At 37.7% G+C, this 23,792-nt stretch overlaps 2 protein-coding genes and 1 long non-coding RNA gene across 16 annotated transcripts in view; 1 reads left to right on the forward strand and 2 right to left on the reverse strand.

The window, feature by feature from the left end:
* The window catches only part of GOLGA1 (golgin A1), a 48,755-nt gene extending 41,000 nt beyond the window's left edge, over nt 1-7,755 (reverse strand). For 3 of the 10 annotated variants that reach the window (XR_012008284.1, XM_072777893.1, XM_072777892.1), the window contains exons 1-5: nt 7,601-7,754; nt 6,722-6,771; nt 5,562-5,868; nt 2,935-3,025; nt 896-970 (exon numbers count right to left, since the gene is read on the reverse strand). Coding sequence is in view for 9 of the 10 variants with exons in the window: in XM_072777893.1 (XP_072633994.1) it covers nt 896-970; nt 2,935-3,025; nt 5,562-5,696 (301 nt within the window). In the remaining variant the exon portion in view is untranslated. Of the gene's footprint in view, nt 1-895; nt 971-2,934; nt 3,026-5,561; nt 5,869-6,721; nt 6,772-6,903; nt 6,926-7,113 lie in introns of those variants that run through there. The other 7 variants (XM_072777891.1, XM_072777884.1, XM_072777887.1 and 4 more) reach the window with 6 other exon arrangements.
* On the forward strand, nt 7,739-9,491 carry LOC140605723 (uncharacterized). The gene is made up of 2 exons (XR_012008288.1): nt 7,739-8,461; nt 8,578-9,491. It is a non-coding gene; the product is annotated as an uncharacterized lncRNA (long non-coding RNA).
* The window catches only part of SCAI (suppressor of cancer cell invasion), a 164,539-nt gene continuing 149,594 nt past the window's right edge, over nt 8,848-23,792 (reverse strand). For 4 of the 5 annotated variants that reach the window (XM_072777899.1, XM_072777896.1, XM_072777898.1 and 1 more), the window contains one exon: nt 8,848-17,783. In XM_072777899.1, coding sequence (XP_072634000.1) covers nt 17,637-17,783 — 147 coding nt within the window. In that variant the 3' untranslated portion in view covers nt 8,848-17,636. The remainder of the gene's footprint in view (nt 17,784-23,792) is intronic. The other variant, XR_012008287.1, reaches the window with a different exon arrangement.

Consider the following 23,792-nt stretch of genomic DNA (forward strand, 5'->3'; position numbering starts at 1 on the left):
GATATGGAAATATTTCAGAAACGGCATGACAAATAGCCCATGTGATTACTTTACAATTGTCACCTAGCAAAAAAGATCAAGGTCGCATAAGTGGATAATGAAACTGGGAGAAACCTGATCCATCTCAACTTTCCCAGAATCTTTTGGGCTTAGTAATAGACCACAGTTGTTTTTTCGCTTTCTCTTGTTTTGTTTTTGTAATAAGCAAGTATATACATTTAGGAAGATGCCAAAACGTAGCTTTTTCAATGGTATAATAAGTTAGGGAGATTGCTAGAAGATGCTAATGCTGTTGCTAAGTGATGGTTACTATCACTTTATCGGAATTAAAAATAAAACTCAAAACTAGGCAAAACAAAAAAATCTTTCACTTTGTTTCCCTTAAAAATTTTTTTTTTAGTATATATTATATCAACAGAAAATAACTTTCTACTTCTGTTAGCATTTTTCTTGGACTGAATCCAAAGGAGAATATATGAGTTAGGATAGACTAAGTAAAATATATGTTCTATTGCTGGAGGAGTGATGACAGCTAAAGATTTCCTCCCATTACTGAATGTAGAAGCATGAAGCTATGGATAGAACCAGTCTCCTAATCTAGGTCTAAGGGCCAGGCACATGATTTTACTAAAATCTAAGGGCAGCCAATGAACTGGTCAACTGGATGAAGACAAGCTGATACACATAACGACCTTCTCCAAAGAAGCATGCCCATAACACAACATAAATAGGAACTATATGCTTATAAATATCAGACAAACATTATATATCACCCTGATAGTACACTTACAAAGATTTGAGCTATGATGAAGGACAAACTTAACCATACGCTATTGTTTCATTAAAAAAAGTAAACCCTGAAAAGATTGAGAAAAAGCAGGAAAAAAATACGTACAATCCTGGTGTTTTTCTAACGCAATTTCAAGCTTCTCTTTTATCTTCTGCAAGTTTCGGACCTGTTCAGCATAGTCTTGGGTGAGGAGGGTGACGCACATACCAGGAATGGACAAACATCAGGAAAGGAAGTTAATTAAACAAAAAAATGAGTGAAAATGATGATGATTTTCTCAACCCGAAAACCATTGCTGTTAAGGAAAGCTAGGCAGACAGCCTCCCATTAACAATGAACAACACAGGCAAACAGGTATAGTACAAACCATCCACAGTGTAAATGGTGAATACAAACAGGCAGATTTTTTTAGCCTGGATAGACAGCAAGAATTGGGCCTGGTCTGGTCATCAAAATTGCCCTGCTCATTACTTAATTTCAAATCTCAGTTTTCACTTCCCCTGCCAGTATTAGCAATAGGATAGAGCAAAGGGAATTCACTCAACAGCTCACAGTCCACACAACTGAGTTAACAGTGGTTGAGGCAATAGCAAATACCTTACCAAAGGATAGTCTTTACTGTGAAAGTACTTGATTCTCTAGAAAAAGCAGCTTCTTTTCTAAATGGAAACTGGGCTTCCCATGCCATATTAAAGGTGAAAGTCAGAACTAATTACCTGAGTGGCCAAAGAAGATAGTATGGTATAGTGGAAAAGTAGGCAGGCTTGGGCCAAATCAAAGCTCTGTCAGTCCATAGCTGAGAGACCAAGCAAATTATTGATCCTTTTGTTTCTTTACTTAGCAAATGATGGTATTAACTGTACCTGCCTCAAAATGCAATTGGTAAACTAAGTGTTTCATATGTCCTAATTAGACAATAACCTAGGTGTTCTCCATATTAGAAGCACCTGACACATAATGTTCAATAAGAGGTATTGGGACATAAGGGACATAACTGGGTTTAGTAAGTGTCTGTTCTTGGCCCTGTCCCTTCTCCAAAGTCAAACCCAAACTATTCTTCCATCTGTATTAGGGAAGGCACGTAGTATTTCACAGCTTTCTCCCCAACATTAGACAAATGTAAAGTTATTTCACTGCTGTTCCTGATACTATTTACAAGTAAGTATAACAGGATTATAACAACTGAATTTAAAGAAGACTGCAGATAAAAGAGTATGGACTTTCACAAGCAAGTCTGGGTTTGGATCAGCTCCCCCACCTACTACTACATGTGTGACCTTAACCTTGCTAACCCTGATAAGGCTATAGTGAGGACAAAAGAAGATAATGGACTAACTGGGAGCTGGGAGCTATACTACGCACCTTTGATAACCTCCCAAACACAAATATTTCACATATAATTTGATAGATTTTGTAATATATTGCTTTCACTCCAATAAAATGTGCATAAGGCCAAAGGACAAAAAGAAACACAGAAGCCATTGACCACTTCACAGGATGAAACTTTCAGAATATATCCACTGGCAGAAACCAAAATAAGAACTTACAACTCTATCACAAACATGCCCTGCTCAGGGAAAGGATACAAAGGAAGTTGTGTAAATTGTAAACTGCACACAAAAGACAGAATGAGAGTTACAGCTTCTATACAGGTGCTGAATATCATTGGAAAGTGGTCTAAAGACCCAGAAGGACACTTACACAGTTGATATGTAGTTGTAGCAAGTGGCAACCCTCTATGGTGTTGAAGAATCTGTTGGCCATTCCCTGTAAATACTACCTCCTACCCTTCTCCACCTGAAAGCTATGCTAACAGGTGAAAGACTGTCAAATCTAGTCTATATATATATATTTTAATACCTTTTATATCCATGGCTAGAAACCTCAGGAGCAGAAACACCTAAGTTGGTTTTTTAACTTTAAAACTCAGTTTTGAATTTAAACTATTCAGTACACTAACAAAAGGAGGGAATAGAGTGTACAAATTGCTCCCTTCTGACTAAGAAATATGTCAAAATATGTCAATACAACTCTAAAGTTATACTACGGCTATTACATATTATCTAATATGGCTATTAGATATAGAGAGAGGGTCAGCCAAGGCAAGTTTTCTTTGCTTGCTTTTTATGAGTTCTTAGACATACCAGAAAGTCTGGCTTCTAATTTCCGTATCTGTTCATTTCTTCTCAAAAGCTGGGATGAAAGATCTTCTCTGGAGCTGCTTCCATCGGAAGCCTGTTGAAATAGACAAGAGGTCATATTCACACATAGGTTTTCAGCAAATGTGAGATCCCAGTACTGAACCAGAAATCAAAACTCTTGTTTTAGGTTTCGTTATACCTTAATCGTGATCACTGAAGAGCTTCTTAACATACCTGGGTCCTAGCTTCTCTACCTGTAAAGCAGGAGCAACACTATCTCCTTCCCCAATGTGATGGCACTAGGAGATGCTAAACAGATAAACTGTGTATGTGTGTACATGGTATTGGAATAAATGGTGGTATGCATGGTCACAACGCATTGCTGGGGGAATTAAGAGTGTCATATGTTACTCCAGGGGGAGAGGACTCTTAGAAGTTTGCACCTGATTTTCTCCAGTTTGCCTCATGCACCTTTTCCCTTTGCTGATTATACCTTGCCACTGATTATACTAACAGTTAGTAAATCATCCTGAGTCTTGTGAATTCACTTAGTAAATAACTGAACCTTAGGGTGAACCTTGGGGACACACATACTTTAATATAGTTCCTAACCCCATTTTACAGATGTGGCATAGAAAATGAATTTTCCCCAAGTCACATAATAACAATGAAGCTGGGAATCAAATCCATGTCTGATCCTTAGCCTGACTGAGTTCCTAACTACTACTCTCTACTGCATTTCATTTGTTCATTTTATTTTTTTTTTATTTTTATTTTTTTTTAATTTTTTATTTATTTATGATAGTCACACAGAGAGAGAGAGAGAGGCAGAGACACAGGCAGAGGGAGAAGCAGGCTCCATGCACCGGGAGCCCGACGTGGGATTCGATCCCGGGTCTCCAGGATCGTGCCCTGGGCCAAAGGCAGGCGCTAAACCGCTGCGCCACCCAGGGATCCCTCATTTGTTCATTTTAGAATTTGAGACACTAAAGGAAAAACATCTGGTTAGAGAAATATATGCAATGGGATATACAGGTGTGGAGCTAGGGAGTGAAGATTAGAATGTATAAACAGTAAGTCCAAGTATTTTACTTTAGAAGTCTCAAAAGAAAATAGTTCCTGAATTCACACCACTATCTATATCTGGAATACATTCAAGATGAGAGACTTCATTTAGCATGTCATCATGAAGGCAAAGCGGGTACTTCTGCCACAGAACTCAGCACTGAAACTATATCCTTCAGCCTGGGGATCAAATGTACATTATATTTCCTGTTAAATATAGCAGCCAATGATTTAGATCTGGTCATCTTATTGTTCCATCCCAATAACCTAATAGCTTCTGCCATGTAATCTGACCCAGGAGAGGTAGTACAAGAAAGGAGGAAGACACTCATCTGACCATGGAGACAGCTCAAGTGTCTAACATCAGGAAAAGACAGAGATATATTGTGGCCTTGTTAAATGCTGGAATCTTAGCAGTAAAAACAAATGAATCGCAGCTTCATGGAACACAGATGCATTCCGGAAATATGGTGAATTAAGAGAAAAAAAAAAGTTTAAGAAAACTATGGAATACCATTTTTATGAAGTGCACAAATAAGTAACATTAAACAATAAATTGCTTACAAATATATACATATCTGGGAAAATATTTTAAAAATCAAGAGAATGATCAATACAAAATTTATCTGGAGGGCAGGTAGGAAGAAAGTGACCTGGGCAGGAGCATACAAGTGGTTTCAACAGTATCCATAATGTTCTAGTTCTTTGGAAGGTGACATATTAACAAGTGTTCATTTTATTTATTTATTTATTTATTATTTTTATTTTTTATTTATTTATGATAGTCACAGAGAGAGAGAGAGGCAGAGACACAGGCAGAGGGAGAAGCAGGCTCCATGCACTGGGAGCCCGATGTGGGATTCGATCCCGGGTCCCCAGGATCGCGCCCTGGGCCAAAGGCAGGCGCCAAACCACTGCGCCACCCAGGGATCCCTGCTCATTTTATTTTTATGCTTTATACTTTACATTTATATTACATACATTCCTTTACATATATCAAGAATTCTAAATCATTTTTTTTAATAAATCATTTTTTAAAAAAGATATCGGACTTTGAGAGGATCCTGTCCTATGCCAAAGACACACTTTTAATCCTAAGGCATCACATCTAACCTGACACAACAGCATCTCCACTTTTCTGAAATCTTTCCAAACACAAAGGTCCTTTACAAATAAGGGACATATTGCAGTCATCGGTGTCATCTTTTCATCAACTTTCCCAGTAAAATAGTGCACTCTGACTAACTCCCAGACCATGTTGGGCCACAATATCTTAAAGTATATCTGTCTGCAGAAATAACAGGCCAAGGCTTTTTGAGAAATGAAATATAAAAGATGATGCACAAGGTGTAAAAAGGATACAAGAGGATAATGTAAAGACTATGAAAAAGGACTCCCAAAAAAATAGGGGAAAAAAAGCACCTTAAATTAAGAAGAATAAAATATAAGCCCCAGATAATCTTTCAATTTTAAAAGAAAATAATTATTGAAAATATTCTCCGAAGTATTATTTAAAAAATATATCAAGACTGTACCAAATATTAAAAACTAGAGAATATACTTACAAAGTCATCTCCTGAGTCAGCTCCCATAGAGGCAACCGACTCCTTGCTCACTGACCGTGGGATCCTAGTAGCACCTCCTGGCCTCTGGGACACAGCAGTCTCTTCTGCAATTTTCTTCTTTAGTTTTGCAAACATTTTTTTGCTGTGTGGCTATCCTGCACAGATGACCAGCTTGTGAACCAAACCAGTAGTCTAGTCCTTAGGCCAGCAACCAAGACTTCAGAGACTGGTGCCTAAAAGGTTCCAGACATCCAAGATAGCTGCATTCCCACTTAAATGTGGGCCAAGGGTTTATGGAACACAGTATCTATAAATCAGATGAGAGAGGGCTAAGTTAAACACAGCAGAGGTTTCACCACTGAGTTGCTGTGTTAAGCTTCAGGTTTCAAAATTAAGTTTCTTAATTTTACATGTACATTTAATAGAACACAATTGCTAAACATTTAAAAAACACTCAGATGCTTCACATGCATAAACAGATAAGAAGATCCAGTCTCGAGGAGATGAGGTAATCTGCCAGAGTGTGTGCTTAAGTGGCAGGGCTGGTATTTGAGCCCTGGACTCTGACTCACAAGTCCTGATTTTTTATCATGCCACATTGGCTATGGCATATAACACATTTAGTAAAATTTCCCAGGGTACACATTAACATCACATGATGGTTTGGGACCCTGCCCCCAATATTAACTACAGTTTACTTTTTCTTTCTTTCTTTTTTTTTGGTAAGATGAAGACAAAAATATGTAACTCAATAGTGGGATACAGGTGCAATAATCTAGGATGGTTTGCCAACAGCTGTCAACTAGAAAAAGCTGACAACCTAGAAAAAACAGGCAAGCCAGGCAACTACCCTATTTAAGCACCAGATACCCTTAAACATGTCCTGGAAACGCTGCACAGTTTTCTTTTAAGGGTGATTAAAATGACCTGAACTCAGTTTTATCTTCAGAATGTTTTATGTGATATTCAACACGAGATTCAAACATCTTTTTCTCCCGGTGTTGCATGAAACCCTAGTATTCTGGTTCCAACCTTAAGTTACCATGTGCTGCGGAGGGCACCTAAGTTCCGCTCTGAGATCTACAAAATGACTTCTTACCACTCCATATGGTCCATTTAAGCCTGTACAATTCTTCAATGTCTGCAAACCACCTACTCACCTGGCTTATCTACCAGATTTAAAACAGCTTGGAGATCAAAGCATTCTGTCCTGCGTGAAAACAAAGATACAATGCATTGGGTATTTCCTTTCAAGCGTAAGGCCAAAATGCTGGGGGTAAATGCAAGAGGAGAGAGGGAGAGTTAACCGGAAGACAGGGGAGAATCTATCACTGCCACAAACCTCAGTGGGCTGGCTACCTTCTCCTTTGCGCTTGTGATCTGCTAAAGAGCTTCACTAGCAGGTACAAAGAAGAGCAATCTCTCATCGGTGCCTAAATTCACTTCACTTTGGAAGCCCCAAAGCAAACACAACTTGGAACGAAACCACGGCTTCCCCCGGGGCCAGTATTTAATCTCAGTTGGTTCTGACAGTCACACATGGTTTGTTTACCTGGCCAGACCCGGGCTGTCTAGTCAGAGCCTTCCTTGACTCGCACTGAGAGCGTCGCTGAGAAAAAGAAAGGCTACACTGGGTGAAAGAAACTGGCTAACGCCCAGGGTGAGGCAGGTACCTGCCTCGGGGGTCTGGGCCCCACTCGCTCAGGCTCACTCTTGAACCGCCCGCGTCTGGACTGTCAAAGAAGAGGGGGGACTGACTCGACGCCTCTCCCACTTGACAGCAAGGAAACTGAGACCCAGGAAAGAGGTGTGACTTGTCCAAGGTCGCTGGGGGGGGAGGGGGGAGGGGGATCCTGAAAGCCCCTGCCCCAGACTCCCAGGCCGGACAGCCCGTCTGCTCCCACCCCCGCCCTTTCGGCACCCCGGTACCGCCCCCCGCCTCGGGTCTTGGGCCGCCCCGTCCGGGCCGCTCCGGAGGCCGACCTAGGCCACCGAGAGGAAGAGGGGCCTGCTGGCATCTCCGGCCCCCGCCCGCGCACCTGCCGCTCTCTCGGCAGCCGGCAGGGCCCCGCCTCCGGGACCTCTCGCGAACGCCGGCCCGCGTCACCAGCCCCCGCGGCCGGCCGGCGAGCGGAGCAGCGACCCGGAACCGCACCTCCACCAACGCGCCGGAAGTGGCTGAGCGCGGGGAGGATCCGCCGCGCGCATGCGCATGCGCCCGCGCGCGGTCGCCGCGGTCGCCTGCGAGCCCGTCGGGGCGGCGGTTGGTTTGGAGTCGCCGGAGGGCGCGGGCGCGGGCGCGGGGCTGACCGCCGCCTAAGGCTGCTCCGCCACGTCAGCCGGCGGCCCGGCCCGCGGACGGTGACTGGGTGGCCAAAGCCTTTGTTCGGGGTTTTTTTTAAAGGGGGTGGTGCGGAGCGGGGCAGTGGGAGGAGCCTCGTGGCAGCAGGGAGAAGCATCCTATTGGTGGCGGTGGGACCCGCGTGCGTCGGGCGCTCTAGAGCCCCAAGGCCGGGGCTGAGCCGAGCGGGGCGAGTGTCCGTTCCGCTTCCCGCTTCCCGCTTCCCGGCCCCAGCGTGCCCTGCCCCGCAGTCTTGCCCACCTGTAGTCGTACGTGATCACCGCAAGGCCCTGCCTCCCTCCTCACAGAACCCTGCGGCTTCAGAAACCAGAACTAGGTCTTCGCGCTCTGTGACTAGTTTGGACTTTGATGCTTATGACCCGTTGCAGGTTAGGTTTTATACCGCAACCCAGGACACACACTGAAAGAAGTTCCCAGAATCCCACCCTTACACGATGCACTCCGACATACCGCATTTCATGAACGAGCTAATGGCATTCCACTACATTCATAATCTAGTGGGCCTCCACCTTGCGACAGGTGAACAAACTCCAAAGAGGTAAAACTGCTCTTGTTCAAAGTTACACTGCAAATTAGCCTACATCGGGTCCATGGACCCTTCAGTGCCAACCAAGCCAGACATTCCGCACTGAAGTCACTCTTGTTCTTGCCCAGCACCTAAAAACAGCCAGAGGGTCAGCAGCTTCCACCCATCCTCCCAAACGATCTTCCCTCTGAGTATGGCAGTTTTTGAGCACGGCGAGATGGGCAGGGAAAACACCAAGATTAGAACTTAGAAGAAATTTACCAACTAGAAGAATAAGCATGGAAGCTAGGACCCCGAGAGTCGGAAGTGTCTCAGGTATTATCTGGAAGAAGCAAACCCTAACAGTTTAGGGTTTGCTTACTTACGTTGTCAGCGATTCTGAAGAAGTACCAAAAACGTTAAGCAAATAATGTTTATTTTTATATTGATGATACACTTAATATACACGTGGATTCAAGATACAAAATTCATTTACAAGAGTTCACACCTGATGAATGTAGTCACATTCCTAGAGAACATTTATCAATGCAAAAATGTTTTCAATACAGACAACAAAAATCAAATTTTCTGTGATCTTGTTATTCAATAAACATCAAAACGTTCAACTTTCCATCCTCTACCATTAGTGCCCTAAAGGTGGTAGGCACAGTAATAGACAAAAACGTTGCAAAGAAGGGCCTACTGAATCCACTCTGCAGAATCACAGTGTTTTTACTATGAAATTCATTTAGTGAAGTAGTTCAGTGAAAGGCTTGCTATCCTTTATGACAAATCACACATCATACAAGAGTTGAAAGTGATGAACTCAAGAAAATAAAATGTTTCAGTAACTTCTCAGTTTCTAAAATCTATGAAGTATTAACCATAACAGACAAAGCAGAAAAAGGCTGCTGAAAAGGAACACGACAGGAAAACATCCTTAGGAGTATGTATGGCTTAAGCAATTCAGAAACACAACAAATAGACTTTCACAATACCACAAATGTTCAAGTCAAATGACATTGACAATATAATTTTCCCCTTTAGTCATTGGTAGTAAATAGCCCCTTCAAAATTTATTCTACTGATAACACATATAAAACATAAAATGAATCCAAATGGTTTGCTGTCTCACAGAGCTGAGTTGACAGATTTTGATCTAAAATATTAACCCACAATACCCAAAATTTAGTACAAATGAGCAACAAGACTACGTCTCAAGGATTACAGTGATTTGTGAATAGCTAGATAGGCAACCATATAGCTTCATTATTTGCACAAAGATTAGCAGCACTTGGATAAGAACTGTTACATGAAAATTATTGTGCTTCAATCTCTTGAGGAGAGCTAATTAATATAACTCTATATTCTCTATAGTGTTACAATTCTATAACATTTCAGTTACAGATGAGCACAATTTTTAAAAAGTATTTCACACCACTACAAAATCAAGTAATTGTATTCTCCAAATGGTTCTGCTATGATTGAAACAAGTGCATTTATGCCTAATATCCATAATATAGACAAGAGGTTCACCATTATTTCCAGGGAAAAAGATCAAACATAATTTATTTTAACTCCTATGTGATTAGCTTAACCTTTAGTGATGATTTGAATAAAGAAAAAGGATATTCAACCTTACAATGGAAACTGCCCAGAGAAAAGAATAAATGTGGCCTGAAATGACAATAATTTTTAGAGCAAAGTAAGAAATGATTTATAACTGCTTCATATGATTCAACATTTAATGGAATTACTATTCATATTGGTGCTACACAATGAAGATAACCTATTTGGATAATTTCCTTCACTTGTAAGTTATACTGTGAAAATGTTAGGACATTGTATCTGGCTTTCCTAATATTTAAGTCCTGTCTACCTCAACTGGAAGAAGTCTCCAAAATATAAGACTCTGATTGTTGAACAGCAAGGCTTATTGAAAACAAACAAACAAATCATTGGAGAACTAGCCATATGGTCTATGTGGCAAAAGGAATGTAATCCAATAACTATAAAAAGCTATGAACATGAAGTCCTAAAATATTTTACTGAGCCATCGAGAGTTATTTTTTATAAGATAACCAAGAGCTTAAAAAAAAAAAAAACCCTAATTCTTCAGGAAATAATAAAAATTCTTATTGTCCTAAAACACTCTAAGCAATTTTTTTTCCTGCAGATTTTAAATGCATCACAACATATAAATTAGGAAAAATCATAACCTGCAAAGGAGGGTAGGAATAAAATTTTTTAATAATGCAGCGGTTATTTTTCTATGGTTTGGAAGTATTTATTTTGGGATTATCATTTCACATTTTACAATGGTTGATCATAGTGATTTGATGTTTGAGAAAACTTATGGGTCAAATTTTAATGTTAACAAATCTTAATTTTCATCATAGACAAGTGGATATTCACAAAAGCTTCAAAAGAGAAAATAATATTAGTGATATAAAAGTTTAAATACCATTTACTGCAAACCTATATGAAGGCTAGCTGTAATTCCCTATCTCATTCTGAACATGATAGGATCACTCAATTAACTTTCATTCCATAAGCCTATTAGAAGAGTAAAACTCTGAACCCTGAAATTACCAATGTCTCAATAAACAATACTACACCTAAAAAGATGATTGTCTTAGGATATAGACTGGAAATGTTCACCAAAATAGGAAAATATTCCTAATATGTACTATGTTTTATGACCAAATTTAGGCTTAAGTGAATCTGGAGTACAGAATTAATAAAATATACTTTAAATTATTAAAAAATTGAATCTACTGTTCAAATAATGTTTTAAAAAAAAACACACTGCTTAGATTTGATAACTTTTAAAGAAGACGCAAAAGAAATTAACAAAAAACGTTTTAAAATTAAAAAATGGTGCTTCAGTGATTAACAGTGTTACACAGAAATGGAATTGTCAAAAGTTACACCAATCTAGTAAGTGAAAAATACCAATTTTAGCTTAAGAAAACATCTCATATTTACAGACTTCCAAAGGAAATATTTCTATGGCACCAACAAATCAGTTACACTTAATTTCATATGCTTATCTTTACCCAATTTAAGGGTATGTCCCACTACATTATCCTGACACCCTTCCCTTCAATAGGCGATTGATTCCATTCACACATCAATTATTTTTCCTTAAACACAAGGCATGCTTAGTAAGTCTCTGTCCAAAAATTCAGTGAAGCTGGAACACCGTGTAATACCGTGTCCTGAAATTTTATTTTGAGGAAGATGAATTGCCTTTTTTTTTTTCTTTTTTTTAAGGTAAAGTGGTCACAGTGTCCAGAAAAGACTAGGAGGTGCTGCATGAATAGGAATAAAGTATCAATGTCTAAGAGTACAGAATGGGGGAATAGGCTTGGTTTTCTAAGCAATTCTTACCTTACTTAACTACAAAGTTATTGTATTTACATCTGTTTGAAACAGAGGTCATATTCACAATGTCAATCTCTCTACTGCACTTCTTATTGCTGCTCCTTTCTCAAATTAATGTCCACACTGAGCCTGAGTCAGATCTATGAATTTTAAACAGCATAACATCTGCTCTGCTACTCTCCAATTGCAGTAAGTGATTTAGTTACAATAACAAAAGAATGTCACATTTTCACTGATTTTTCAGAAATAGTACATTACCAAATTTTAATATTAAAAAAGGCCATTATAACTTTATTTTAAATTTAATAGTAATTGAGAGGTGTTATGAATAGTTGGCTCCTTATTAAAAATAAAATGAAGCGGCAAACATGACATTTGTTGGGTGGTAAAAGCGACTTCTGACTCAAACACCTCTATTTACGATAATTTAATATTGTATCACTCAGATGTAATCATCTGAAAAATAATGGGGTAAACAGTTGTTTTGCAATTATATTTCATCATGCAGAAATGACCTCTATGTAATTTTTGAGGTGAATGTATTCAAGTGTATACTAAAGATCTCCTACACTCGTCCATGCAAATACACATGCCAGGTGAAGATAGGAGAGACTGAACATTGATACTCTGTGATATTCCATGTTCACACATTGGCACTGCACATATTTACTATCCTCTAAGAGGATATCCTCCCCCACCCATCATCTATGGTAGAAGTTTGGAGGCCCAGATTTTATAGCATGCCATGCACCTAAATATTAAGAATTGCTATTTCATGTGTGAATATTATCAATTTGCAGAACACAAGTGGTCTCATAGAGACAAAGAAATACAACTGGAGGCATTTTATTCACTGGAACCATTTTCTCAGATGAGCCTACTCATCTTTGATATGCAACTCCAATAAAAAAAAAACCTATAGTCTGAAATGCTGAGACGACTAAATTAATCACAGCTGCTGCTGCAAATATACTATTAATAATCTCCTGTTCCTTATTAAATCCCACCCCACCTAGGTACAGCCTTCCCCTAGCTAATGCCCCGTTTTCTGCCTCACAGAGACAGATATAAAATGAGACACATCAGTGAAAACACTTTTCTCAAATTAAAATTTAGTATCAGGTATTGACATTGCAACTACAAACAAATTTCTCTATTTAAAGGACATTTTCCTATCTATTTTGAAATGTGATCAAAGTAATTTTTTCCACAGCCCCTTAATTCTCAATATAAATACTACTCAGTAATAATCCCCAACTATGGGTCAAGAAAATAAAGGACTAATATAGCTTAAGAACCTGCTGATGTCTCAGTTTCACACAATAAGGTCTTTCAGGTTTATATCACTAATTTATCATCCATTTAAATGGAAATTGGCAGGCGATTTTAAAGCTAAGAACATCTTGCTTTCTGTTAAGATTTTCATCCTAATTCCAACTCCAAAATAGCCAATTTTACCCAAACACAAGCCCCTCAAAATAGAGGCTCATGAATGAGATACAGCCACAACCTAATTACAGCAGCATGAACAATGCCACTATGATGTCCTTACAGAACTTAAATAAATTCAGCCCACAATGGGTATGGGTATATAATATACACATACTGCATCATTACATAACAATATATTTACAAATATGTACATATATACAAAAAAGTATACACAGAGATTGCATTTAGCATCACAAAAATATACACATGCAATTACAAATAAAATAAGATTTTCAAATAAATAAGGTCAACAAAAGAGCCCTCCGTAAATACCCTTTATACTCTTCAAACACACACAGAACATATACATCCAAAATATCACCAGGAGATTCATACCATTCATATTCATATCAAATCTTTTTACTCACTTAGGGTAGGGAGGTGGTTCTGAATCACTGGCAGTAGCCAAGTTTGCTGACCTTGGCACCTTACTATATATTTTCAGTCCAGAATGTTCTCTATGTATCAGGCTGATTACAAGGGATAACTAAGTACAAGATTTTCAACAGAGTTCAAACCCCTTTTAAGAGATAGGAAGTTTTGAAGTCTCACAGGTCAGAGATTAAATTTGTAGAAGAATGCTAAAGAAAGCTCCACAAATTGACAGATTAAATCAGACTGGATGCTTTTCCCTTTTCCTCAATGAAATTCAGTACAATTATCACTTAATATGCTTCAGGGAATTCTACTACAAGAAGAAAATGAAGGGCAGTAACCACAAGTAAGGAAATAAAATAAAATCCAGATCCTGTATTAGGAAAATTTCAGCCATGACTAGCCTGCATTTTGCTTTTATAATTTCAAAACATTTCAACTTGGTAAAAATATAAAGGGTACAGTAAATTCTATGTGCTTTGAGAGGTTTCGAGAGCACCACTTCCTAGGAGAATAACACACACACAGATACAAAAAAATATATCTTGGCTAGAATCAACACTAAATTGTCTGACTGGGGATTTTTCATAATTAATAAATAAAAATTTGCTAGGGCTGACTGATTTTCTGGTTTCGCTATTTGATATATTTTAAAAATACCTTATCCTTTTGTGCCAAAATAGAAATATCTAATTATTTCTTTCTTGTTCATTAGAGAAAGCAACCTGAGCTACCAGAAAGACTGGGCTGTGGTTAGGAGATTTGAGTTTTAGTTCTAGCTCTGCCACTATGAGTAAACCTAGTGTTTTCGGGTCTCAGCCTTCTGAGAAATAGGGGAAATAGCTGCTTTACCCACTTCAGAAATATATGGATAAAGAGAAAATAATTCCATTGTGCTTAACATTGTCTTGTATGTAAGGGACTTCTTGCAATCCTCTACTTTGTTTTGTTTGCAGTGATTCTTAAGGGAGGTGAGAGACTGTATCAGAATCTCCAGGGGGAGTTTGTGCAATTTGAAAACAAGGAAGTGCTTTTTTCCATTGCTCTGTTTTGTTCTTAGATCCAATGTGTAAATTTCTATGAATTCTAAAATTAAATAAGTAAGGGGCTTAATATTTTTATATTTATAAAGGGGTATGAGTATACATTGAAAGAAATTCTTTGCCAACACCCATGAGTGATTGTCCTTTTACATTTCTTGTCCTTGCTTAAAGTAATGTCTTAAAATATAGAAGCTTGGTGAGGGGTACAGGACAGTTCATTAGATGCTACATATTCAAGCATATATAAAGTATAAATAAATAAAAAGTAAAGGAAGGAAGGAAGAGAAAGAAAAAGAGAGGAAGAAAGAAGAAGTGTTTGCACAAATGTAATCTCAATAAGGCTGACCCTGATCACTCAGACACTCTTCTTAACCCAAAAACAATCAAAACATTTCCCTTACCGTGTTCTAAACTTTCTTCATACAACTAACAACTCTCTAACATAAGTTATTTTTATTGCCTGACTCCTTCTACTAAAATATAAGCTTCAAGAAGACAAGGATTTTTAAGTCTATTTCATTTGCTTCCCAATGCCTAGAACAAAATCTGGAGTATAGCTGTTGTTCAGTACACATTCTTTTGAAGGCATGAATGAAACAAAGGTTTAGAATTTTCTACCACAGTTTTCTTTTCTTAAAGATCCAAGATTGCTTTGGCTCACTTCAGATTTTTAACTGCCAATAAGAAATTACTCTACTATCAGCTCAAGGAACAATGCCATCATCTAAACCCTCATTGTGATTTCTAAGACCCTTTGTTCTTGGACAAATATGTTTCTAATCACAAAAGCACTAATTTCTTCACAAGGTTAGCTTCTACAATAACTGAGACCCAGATATTTTCGTGAACAAAAATAAGGTAAATATGACTTAGGAAAGAAAATATCTATGCTAAACTCAGGGAAACCAATTTTCCAGGTGGCGGGGGAGAGAAATCAATTCTTTTGGAATCAAGATTGCAACTATAGAACCACAGAACCGGATGGAACCTTGGGCTAATGCCTTCATTTTACAGATGAAAATACTATAAAACAGAAACATGAAGACACTTGTCAAAGGGCATAAAGCTAGTTACCAGCAAAGCCAGGATTAGAACTCAGGTCTCCTAGTTCTCAGACCAGTGTTCTTAATGCTAAGCAGGTGAGAATAAAGCTCAGGAGGATGAATATTATTTTAAGCATCAGAAGAGAGGAAAATACATGATGTCAGGTACATTACTGGCACACAACTTCAGGGGAACTGAAACAAGGGGGTCAGCCTATTACTGTAATCCAGGCGAACACCATTATGAAAGGAAAGCTATGAAGTTTATAAAGGTACTAAAAAACAGAAAAGCAGTCTTTATCTTATAAAAAAAAGACAACCCACTAGGCAAAGGAAATCTCCCTCTTGGATAAGTTTTCTAAAGCTTTCTGAAATAATGTTTAAAAGAACAAACAAAAATAATGAAAAAGAAATGAATAAAATGCCACGAAGTCCCCTAAACCCAAGAAAAATAATTTCAAGACTTTAGATGAAAAATCAACAAACTGGAACAGGCATATGAATAACTCAGACCCAAATAATTCCCTATGCCCGAAATGAAAACCAAGTTAAAAATATTACAGTAAAATTTCCCTAAGGACATAGGAAAGAGGCACCAAAAGCAATCACCTTATTTCCCCTGGGACTGCCAGAGGTAGAATGTGAGCCTGTACAGCAAATTAGGTAGAAATTAGGCTTTTGGTTCATAGATTTCTGAACTTGAATGCTGTGTTGTCAAAAGAAGGGGGGAAAAAAACCCAAAACATTATCACTAATGCTTATGAAATCATGAAGGGGATGACAGAGAAGAAAAACACAAAAAACCTTACATTATATACCGAGTCCTACTTAAAATAATAAAAAACTTGTGCATGAATATAAAATATTAAAGATAAGGTATTGTAAAAAATCTTATTTCCAAATTGTCAATGCAAAAGTTGCTTCCATTTTAGGTTAAATAACAATTCAGTTACCCCCAACTAAAATAACATCTCTGACTTTGAAGTCTCATAAATGTGAACTAGGCAAAAACATTATAACCTCTGTACTATATGCCACAGCCTTCAATCTGTATAGTCTTTAAACTTGATATCATGAATTAAGAGTTTAAGTAGAATTCCTTGTGGAAACATTGTATTATGAAACCAACAATCTGATTTTTTTGACTGAAATACTTAAAAGTCTTTTTTTTTTCCCAGCATTCCCATTACAAAGAAAGCAAATATGCCAGCATATCTCATGATAACACAGGGCTCACACATTCCAAATGGTATTTATCATCGTAAGACTCCAATCAAAGATTTAACTCTCTGATGTAAATCAATCCTCTACAGTTTCTGAAATTATGACAGTATTTAATAAATTAAATGATTTCAAAAACTGTCTTGATTATGTTTCAAAGAATCACACATTTGTCTACCTACTAAGTTGGAATGAAAAGAAATATTATGGAAAGACTGTTCTTGATCTTTAATAGTCCATGCTGGCTAGTTTCATTTTTGTGAACAACGATATATTTTCCAAATCCATACATTTAAGGTCCAAGTATAAGAGTTGGATTTTCCTTATTATATAAAAATAAATGATTTACTCTTTTGAGGGTGAGAACATTGACTATTTGTATGTAGCGATAGATGTTGGAGGTAAACAGCCATACCTCAAAACTAAAAAGTAAAAATTCCAAGATTGAGTTTTTCAAAAGACTTGAAAGACTGTATTTTAAAACAGTTACCCTAAAAGTTTGAACAATTTTTTCAGTTTTTTAAAATGGTGGCCTTAAATTAAAAAATTAAAACTAAGTAACACCACTATGTCTGTCATCACATTAGAAAACTGCACCATGTAAAATCTGTGGCAAATGAAAAATTTTTCAACCAGAGGGTTTTTGTTTTAATAGTCATCTATGGTACTCTCAAGGAACACATTTCGAACATCCAGAATGGACGCTAATTCCAGAATGTGCTTCTGGAGATGAGGGTTCTCCACTGTTTCATCCCTTGGCAGTTGTGGGTATGATTCTGGATAATTTCGTGTTTCCTGGTAGGTAAAGAAGAGAAAAAGTCAAGTTTTGTAGTTTAATGAAAGAGATTATATAAAACATTAATAATATTACTGTTAGCATTAATAGTATTAGGAATAACTTAATATGTATTTCTCTGAATATTAGTATGATTGGTAATAGTAGTGTACTTGTTGAACATAGGAGATTGCTAACATCTGACTGCTCTAACCTTAAAAAATTAGTCTCATAAGGTTCAACCTAATATATTCATTCAGTGAGTTATTTCACAAGTATTTATTGGGTCCTATTATTTCTGAGTACTCTGCTATATTATAAAGGTCATATAACTCCTATTTATTATGGGAAAAGCCCTAGCATAGATAGGATTTCAACAAGTACTTACTAAATGAATGAACAAATAGATGTTGCAGCAGAAATTAAAATGAGAGGAAAGACATGAGAAGCACTGAAAAAGTCAAATTAATGGGCCTTGGCAATTAATTATAGGACAGGGAGGTTTCAAAGATGACTGTAATATTTTAGGAACACATGACATAAGAGAAGAGAGAAGAGCTGGGAGCCATTGAAGAGAAAAAGAGAAGTAAGAGAAAATTATTTGGAGAAAGTATAAAGCTTCAAGTTTTAGGTATATTTTATTGAAGAAATAGGGTAAACAAATAGAACTGCCCCTCAATAGGAATTTGAAAATTCAGGTCTGTATCTCAGAAGACAGGTTTGAGCAGTATATGTAAAGATGGATATAATCTGCAGGGTGATAAATATTAAAATGAAAATGGTAAGTTTTCTAAGAATAATAGCAAACAGAGTGAAAAAAAAAAGAATCTTTAAAAAGGGAGAAGAAATATCAGGAAAAAAAACAGAAAAGGAATAATAAAAAAGGGAAAATCACCTGTAATTATATAGATGCCAAAGAAAGAGACAATTTCAAAAATCAAGTATTCTCACTTGGAAATTCTTCTTTATTTGATAATTTCTTTCCTTTTTTAACAAGATTTTATTGGGGGGGGTGGAACAAAGAGGGGGAACGGCAGAAGGAGAGGGAGAAACAGGCTGCCCACTGAGCAGGGAGCCCAAAGTGGAGCTCAATCCCAGGACCCTAGGATCACGAGCTGAGCTGAAGGCAGTTGCTTAACCAACTGAGCCACCCAGGTGCCCCCTGATAATTTCTATAGACTATATTTTTATCACTCATTTAAAATTCACTGGAGAAATAAGTTATAACTCTTCTATGTGTCTCACATGATAGTTCATATATTCAAATATCACTTCTAACTTCCTTTAGCCTGTAGGTGCTACTCATTACAATTATAAAGACCAAATTTTTGTTTTGCCACACTAAATACAATGAGGAGAGACAAAAAAGAACTGTTCAATACCCCTGAAAAAAGAAAAAAAAACCCAAAATCAAGTTACTGGGGGACTATTTGGAGGTGAACAATTCTCTCAGCTCACACAGAGCTAAGACATGTCTGAGCTCTGACCAAACACTTCCTAGAGTGGAGAATACTCATCTTTTGAAACAGGGGACATGAAAGAGACCCCAGAAAAATTATGCCTTTTAGTATTGGGCCAAAATAAACCTACATCTGTATGCTAACACTACTCTAAAGCTATCCTTGAAAAGCTTAAAAACAAGCCGTAAGAAGGTCAAAGGTATTTGCAAGTTGATTTAACTCCTGCTACAATAAAGTCTAATATTCTTTAAAGAAAGACAACAAAGTCCAGAATTCAACATCATAAAATTCACGATGCACATATTCTAAGAGAAAATTAATAGACATACAAAAAAAATTAGGAATACAAGAGCCCTAATCAGTAGGAAAAATCATAAAAACAAACTTATAAATGATAGAGAATATAGTATTAGCATACAAGGATTTTAGCTCTTACACATACATTCAAGAGCAGAAAGGAAACCATAATGAGGAGGGAAATGGAAAATATTAAAAGAACCAAAAAGAATTTCTAGAGATGAGAATATAATTCCTGAAATGAAAAACTAACTGGATAGGATTAACAGCATATTAGACACTGTGCAAGAAAACATCAGTGAACTTGAAGACATAGCAATAGAAACCAAAACAGAAAGAAAGAAAAAGACTTTAGAAAAATGAACAGCACATGAAGCGATGTGCAGGTTAACAACAGACTGTCTAGGGAGCCTGGGTAGCTCAGTGGTTTGGCGCCTGCCTTTGGCCCAGGGCGTGATCCTGGAGTCCTGGGATGGAGTCCTACATTGGGCTCCCTGCAGAGGCCTGCTTCTCCCTCTGACTGTGTCTCTGCCTCTCTCTGTGTGTCTCTCATGAATGGATGAATAAAATCTTAAAAAAAAAAAAAAAAAGACTGTCTAATATGCATGGAACTATATTCCAGAGAGAATGAAGGAAGAAAAATACTTGAACAAAAATGGCCAAAAGTATTCCAAAATATTCCAAAATTATTCTATAGATCCAGGATGATCAATGAACCCCAATTAAAAAGAGAAAGAAAGAAAGAAAAAAACCTTATTAATGTATATCATAATCAAATTATAGGAAATAATATGAAGAGAAAAATCTTAAAAATACCCAGAGAAAAATGAAAAGACACACTACACATTGCAATAAGTGATAGAATAAGGATTCTGAAAATCGGTAAAGATTAAAAGCCATGATCAACAACATTATAAACCAAGGTGATCTAACAGACATTTATAGAACTCTTCATCTGATGGTATGATAGTAGCAGCATATATGTCTAAAACAAGTGTCCATGGAACATTTATCATGATAGACAACATGTCTCAATAACTTAAAAGGACTCAATCCATACAAGGTATATTATCTGACCACAAAGGAATTAACTTAGAAACCAGTAAGATAAAGATAACTCAAATGTTTATTATTATTTTAAAAAATATTTATTATATGAGAGGAGTGAGGAGCATATGGAGACAGAGAAGAGAATTTTAAGCAGACTCTGAGATGAACACAGAGCCCAATGGGTGGCTCGATCTCACAACCCTGAGATTATATCCTGAGCCAAAAATCAAGAGTTGGACACTCAACAGGCTGAACCTCCCACGTGCCCCAATAATTCAAATATATATATATATATATATATATATATATATATAAAACGATTTTATTTATTTATTCATGAGAGACACAGAGAGAGAGAGAGAGAGACAGGCAGAGGGAAAAGCAGGCTCCACGCAGGCAGCCTGACGCAGGACCCAATCCCGGGTCTCCAGGACCACGCCCTGGGCTGAAGGCAGACGCTCAACCACTGAGCCACCCGGGCTGCCCTAACCCAAATATTTAGATACAAAAGAACATATTCCTAAATAAACTACGATTCAAAAAAAAAAAATCAGAATGAAATAAAGACTGTTTCAGAGAAATAAATAATGAAAGAATTAAGCACCACCAGATTTGCATTATAAGAAATGATAAAGGAAATTCTATTCTATAGAAGAAAAATTAAAGCAGACGGAAAATTAAATACAGGAAGAAATAAGGAATGCCAGAAATGGTAAATATATTTGATTTTTTCTCATTTAAAAATATTTTTTAGGGCAGCTGGGTGGCTCAGCGGTTTAACGCCGCCTTCAGCCCAGCGCCTGATCCTAGAGACTTGGGATCCAGTCCCACGTCGGGCTCCCTGCATGGAGCCTGCTTTTCTCCCTCTGCATGTGTCTGTGCCTCTCTCCCTCTGTATCCCAAATCCTAAAAAAAATTTTTTTAAAGATTTTATTTTTTTGAGATAGAGAGCAAGAGAGAGAACACAAGAGGTGGCAGGTGCAGAGGGAGAGGGAGAAGCAGGCTTCCCACTGAGCATGCAACTTGATGTAGGGCTTGATTCCAGGACCCTGAGATCATGACCTGAGTCAAAGGCAGACACTTAACCAAATGAGCCACTCAGGCACCCTATCTTTTTTTTTTTTTAAGATTTTATTTATTTATTCATGAGAGAGAGACAGAGAGAGAGAGAGAGAGGGAGAGAGAGAGAGAGAGAGAGGCAGAGACACAGGCAGAGGGAGAAGCAGGCTCCATGCAGGGAGCCTGACGTGGGACTCGATCCCGGGTCTCCAGGATCAGGCCCTGGGCTGAAGGCAGCGCTAAACCGCTAAGCCACCTGGGCTGCCCGGCACCCTATCATTTAAAAAAAGTTTTTAAAAGATCATTGATTGTTTAATGCTATGTTAACCACAAAGTATCATTTAGTATATACTTATATATAAAAGTCAAATGTACATAGTTGGAAGGGAGAATATGGAAGTATATTGTTAGAAGACAATTATATTAAATGTGAAGTTATATTAAAAAGTAAACAACAGATAGAAGTAAATCAATAGTAGTTTTGTTTTTTTTTTAAGATTTTATTTATTTATTCATGAGAGACAAAGAGAAAGGCAGAGAGACATAGGCAGAGGGAGAAGCAGGCTCCGTGCAAAAAGCCTGATGTGGGACTCAATCCCAGGATCCTGGGACCATGCCCTGAGCCAGAGGCAGATGCTCAGCTGCTGAGCCACCCAGGCATCCCAATAGTGTTGTTAAGTAAAATTCGAGGGGAGCCTGGGTGGCTCAGTTGGTTAAGCGTCCGCCTTTGGCTCAGTTCATGTTCCCAGAGTCCTAGGATTGAGCCCTTCATCAGGCTCCCTGCTGGGGGGCGGGAGGGATCTGCTTCTCCTTCTGCCCCTCCCTCTGCTCATGCACATGTGCTCTCTCTCAAATAAATAAAACCTTAAAATTTTTTTTAATTTTAAAAAGTAAAAAAATAAAGTTTTAAAACAAAACCAAACCTCAGTTAATTCAATTGAAGATGAAAGCAGTAGAGAAAGATAAAAGTACAACCACTGCCAGGACAAATAGATAACAAATAATAGTATATTTAAATCAAACTATGTTAAAAATTACATTTAATATAAACAATTCGATACTAAAAATATCAAATGAGATTGGCAAACTAAATAGAAAAAAAAAGTACGTAACTAATGCTTTGAAAATAAATCCACTTTTTTTTTCTAATTTTTAAAAGATTTTGTTTATTTGTTTGGGGTGGGGGGCATGAGTGGAGGGAGCAGCAGAGGGAGATGGAGAAGCAGATTTCCCCCTGGGCAGAAAGCCCCACACAGTGCTTGATTCCAGAACTCTGGGATCAATGTCCTGAGCCGAAGGCAGATGCTTATCCGACTGAGCCAACCAGGTGCCCCAAGACATCTACTTTAAATATAAAGAGAGCCATAGGTAAAAAAGTGAAAGGATGAAGAAAGATTTGCCATGAAAACACAAACCAAAAGAAAACAGCAACCAAACAGACTGCAGATCAAAGAATATTGCCATGCATAGCAGACATTTCATAAATGAATGGGTAATTTCAATGAAAAGATAAAACAATTTTAAGTAACGTATGAACTTGATAACAGCTTCAAAATGTGTAAAGAAAAAACAGAACTGAAATGAGAAACTAACCAATTTACAATAATAATTATAGGTTTAAATACTCCTCTGCCAGGGATAGAGCAAACAGACAGAAAATCAGTAAGAATAGAGAAGACTTAAAGGACACTGCTTAAAAGAGTTCAGTAACAAATTTAACAAACTGACATTTATCCATAACTCCTCTTTTTTTTTTTTACAGAGAGAGAGGGAGAGGGAGAAAGCGTGAGGTCAGCAAGGGGCAGAGGGGGAGAGAGAGAGAGAGAAAGAATCTTAAATAAATTTAAAATTATTTAAATCATACAACTAAGGCAGTGCTTAAAAGGTAAGTGCTTATATTAGAAGAGAAAAAAGTTGTTAGGTCTAAGTTTAAAAATATAGAAGTTCAAAGAGCAAATTAAAATCAAAGTACAGGGGATCCCTGGGTGGCTCAGTGGTTTAGCGCCTGCCTTCGGTCCAGGGCGTGATCCTGGAGTCCAGGGATCGAGTCCCACGTCGGGCTCCCTGCATGAAGCCTGCTTCTCCCTCTGCCTGTGTCTCTGCCTCTTTCTCTCTGTGTCTCTCATGAATAAATAAATAAATAATCTTAAAAAAAAATCAAAG

This window comes from Canis lupus, chromosome 16 (assembly GCF_048164855.1).
Source record: "Canis lupus baileyi chromosome 16, mCanLup2.hap1, whole genome shotgun sequence".
In the NCBI taxonomy this organism is placed as follows: Eukaryota; Metazoa; Chordata; class Mammalia; order Carnivora; family Canidae; genus Canis; species Canis lupus.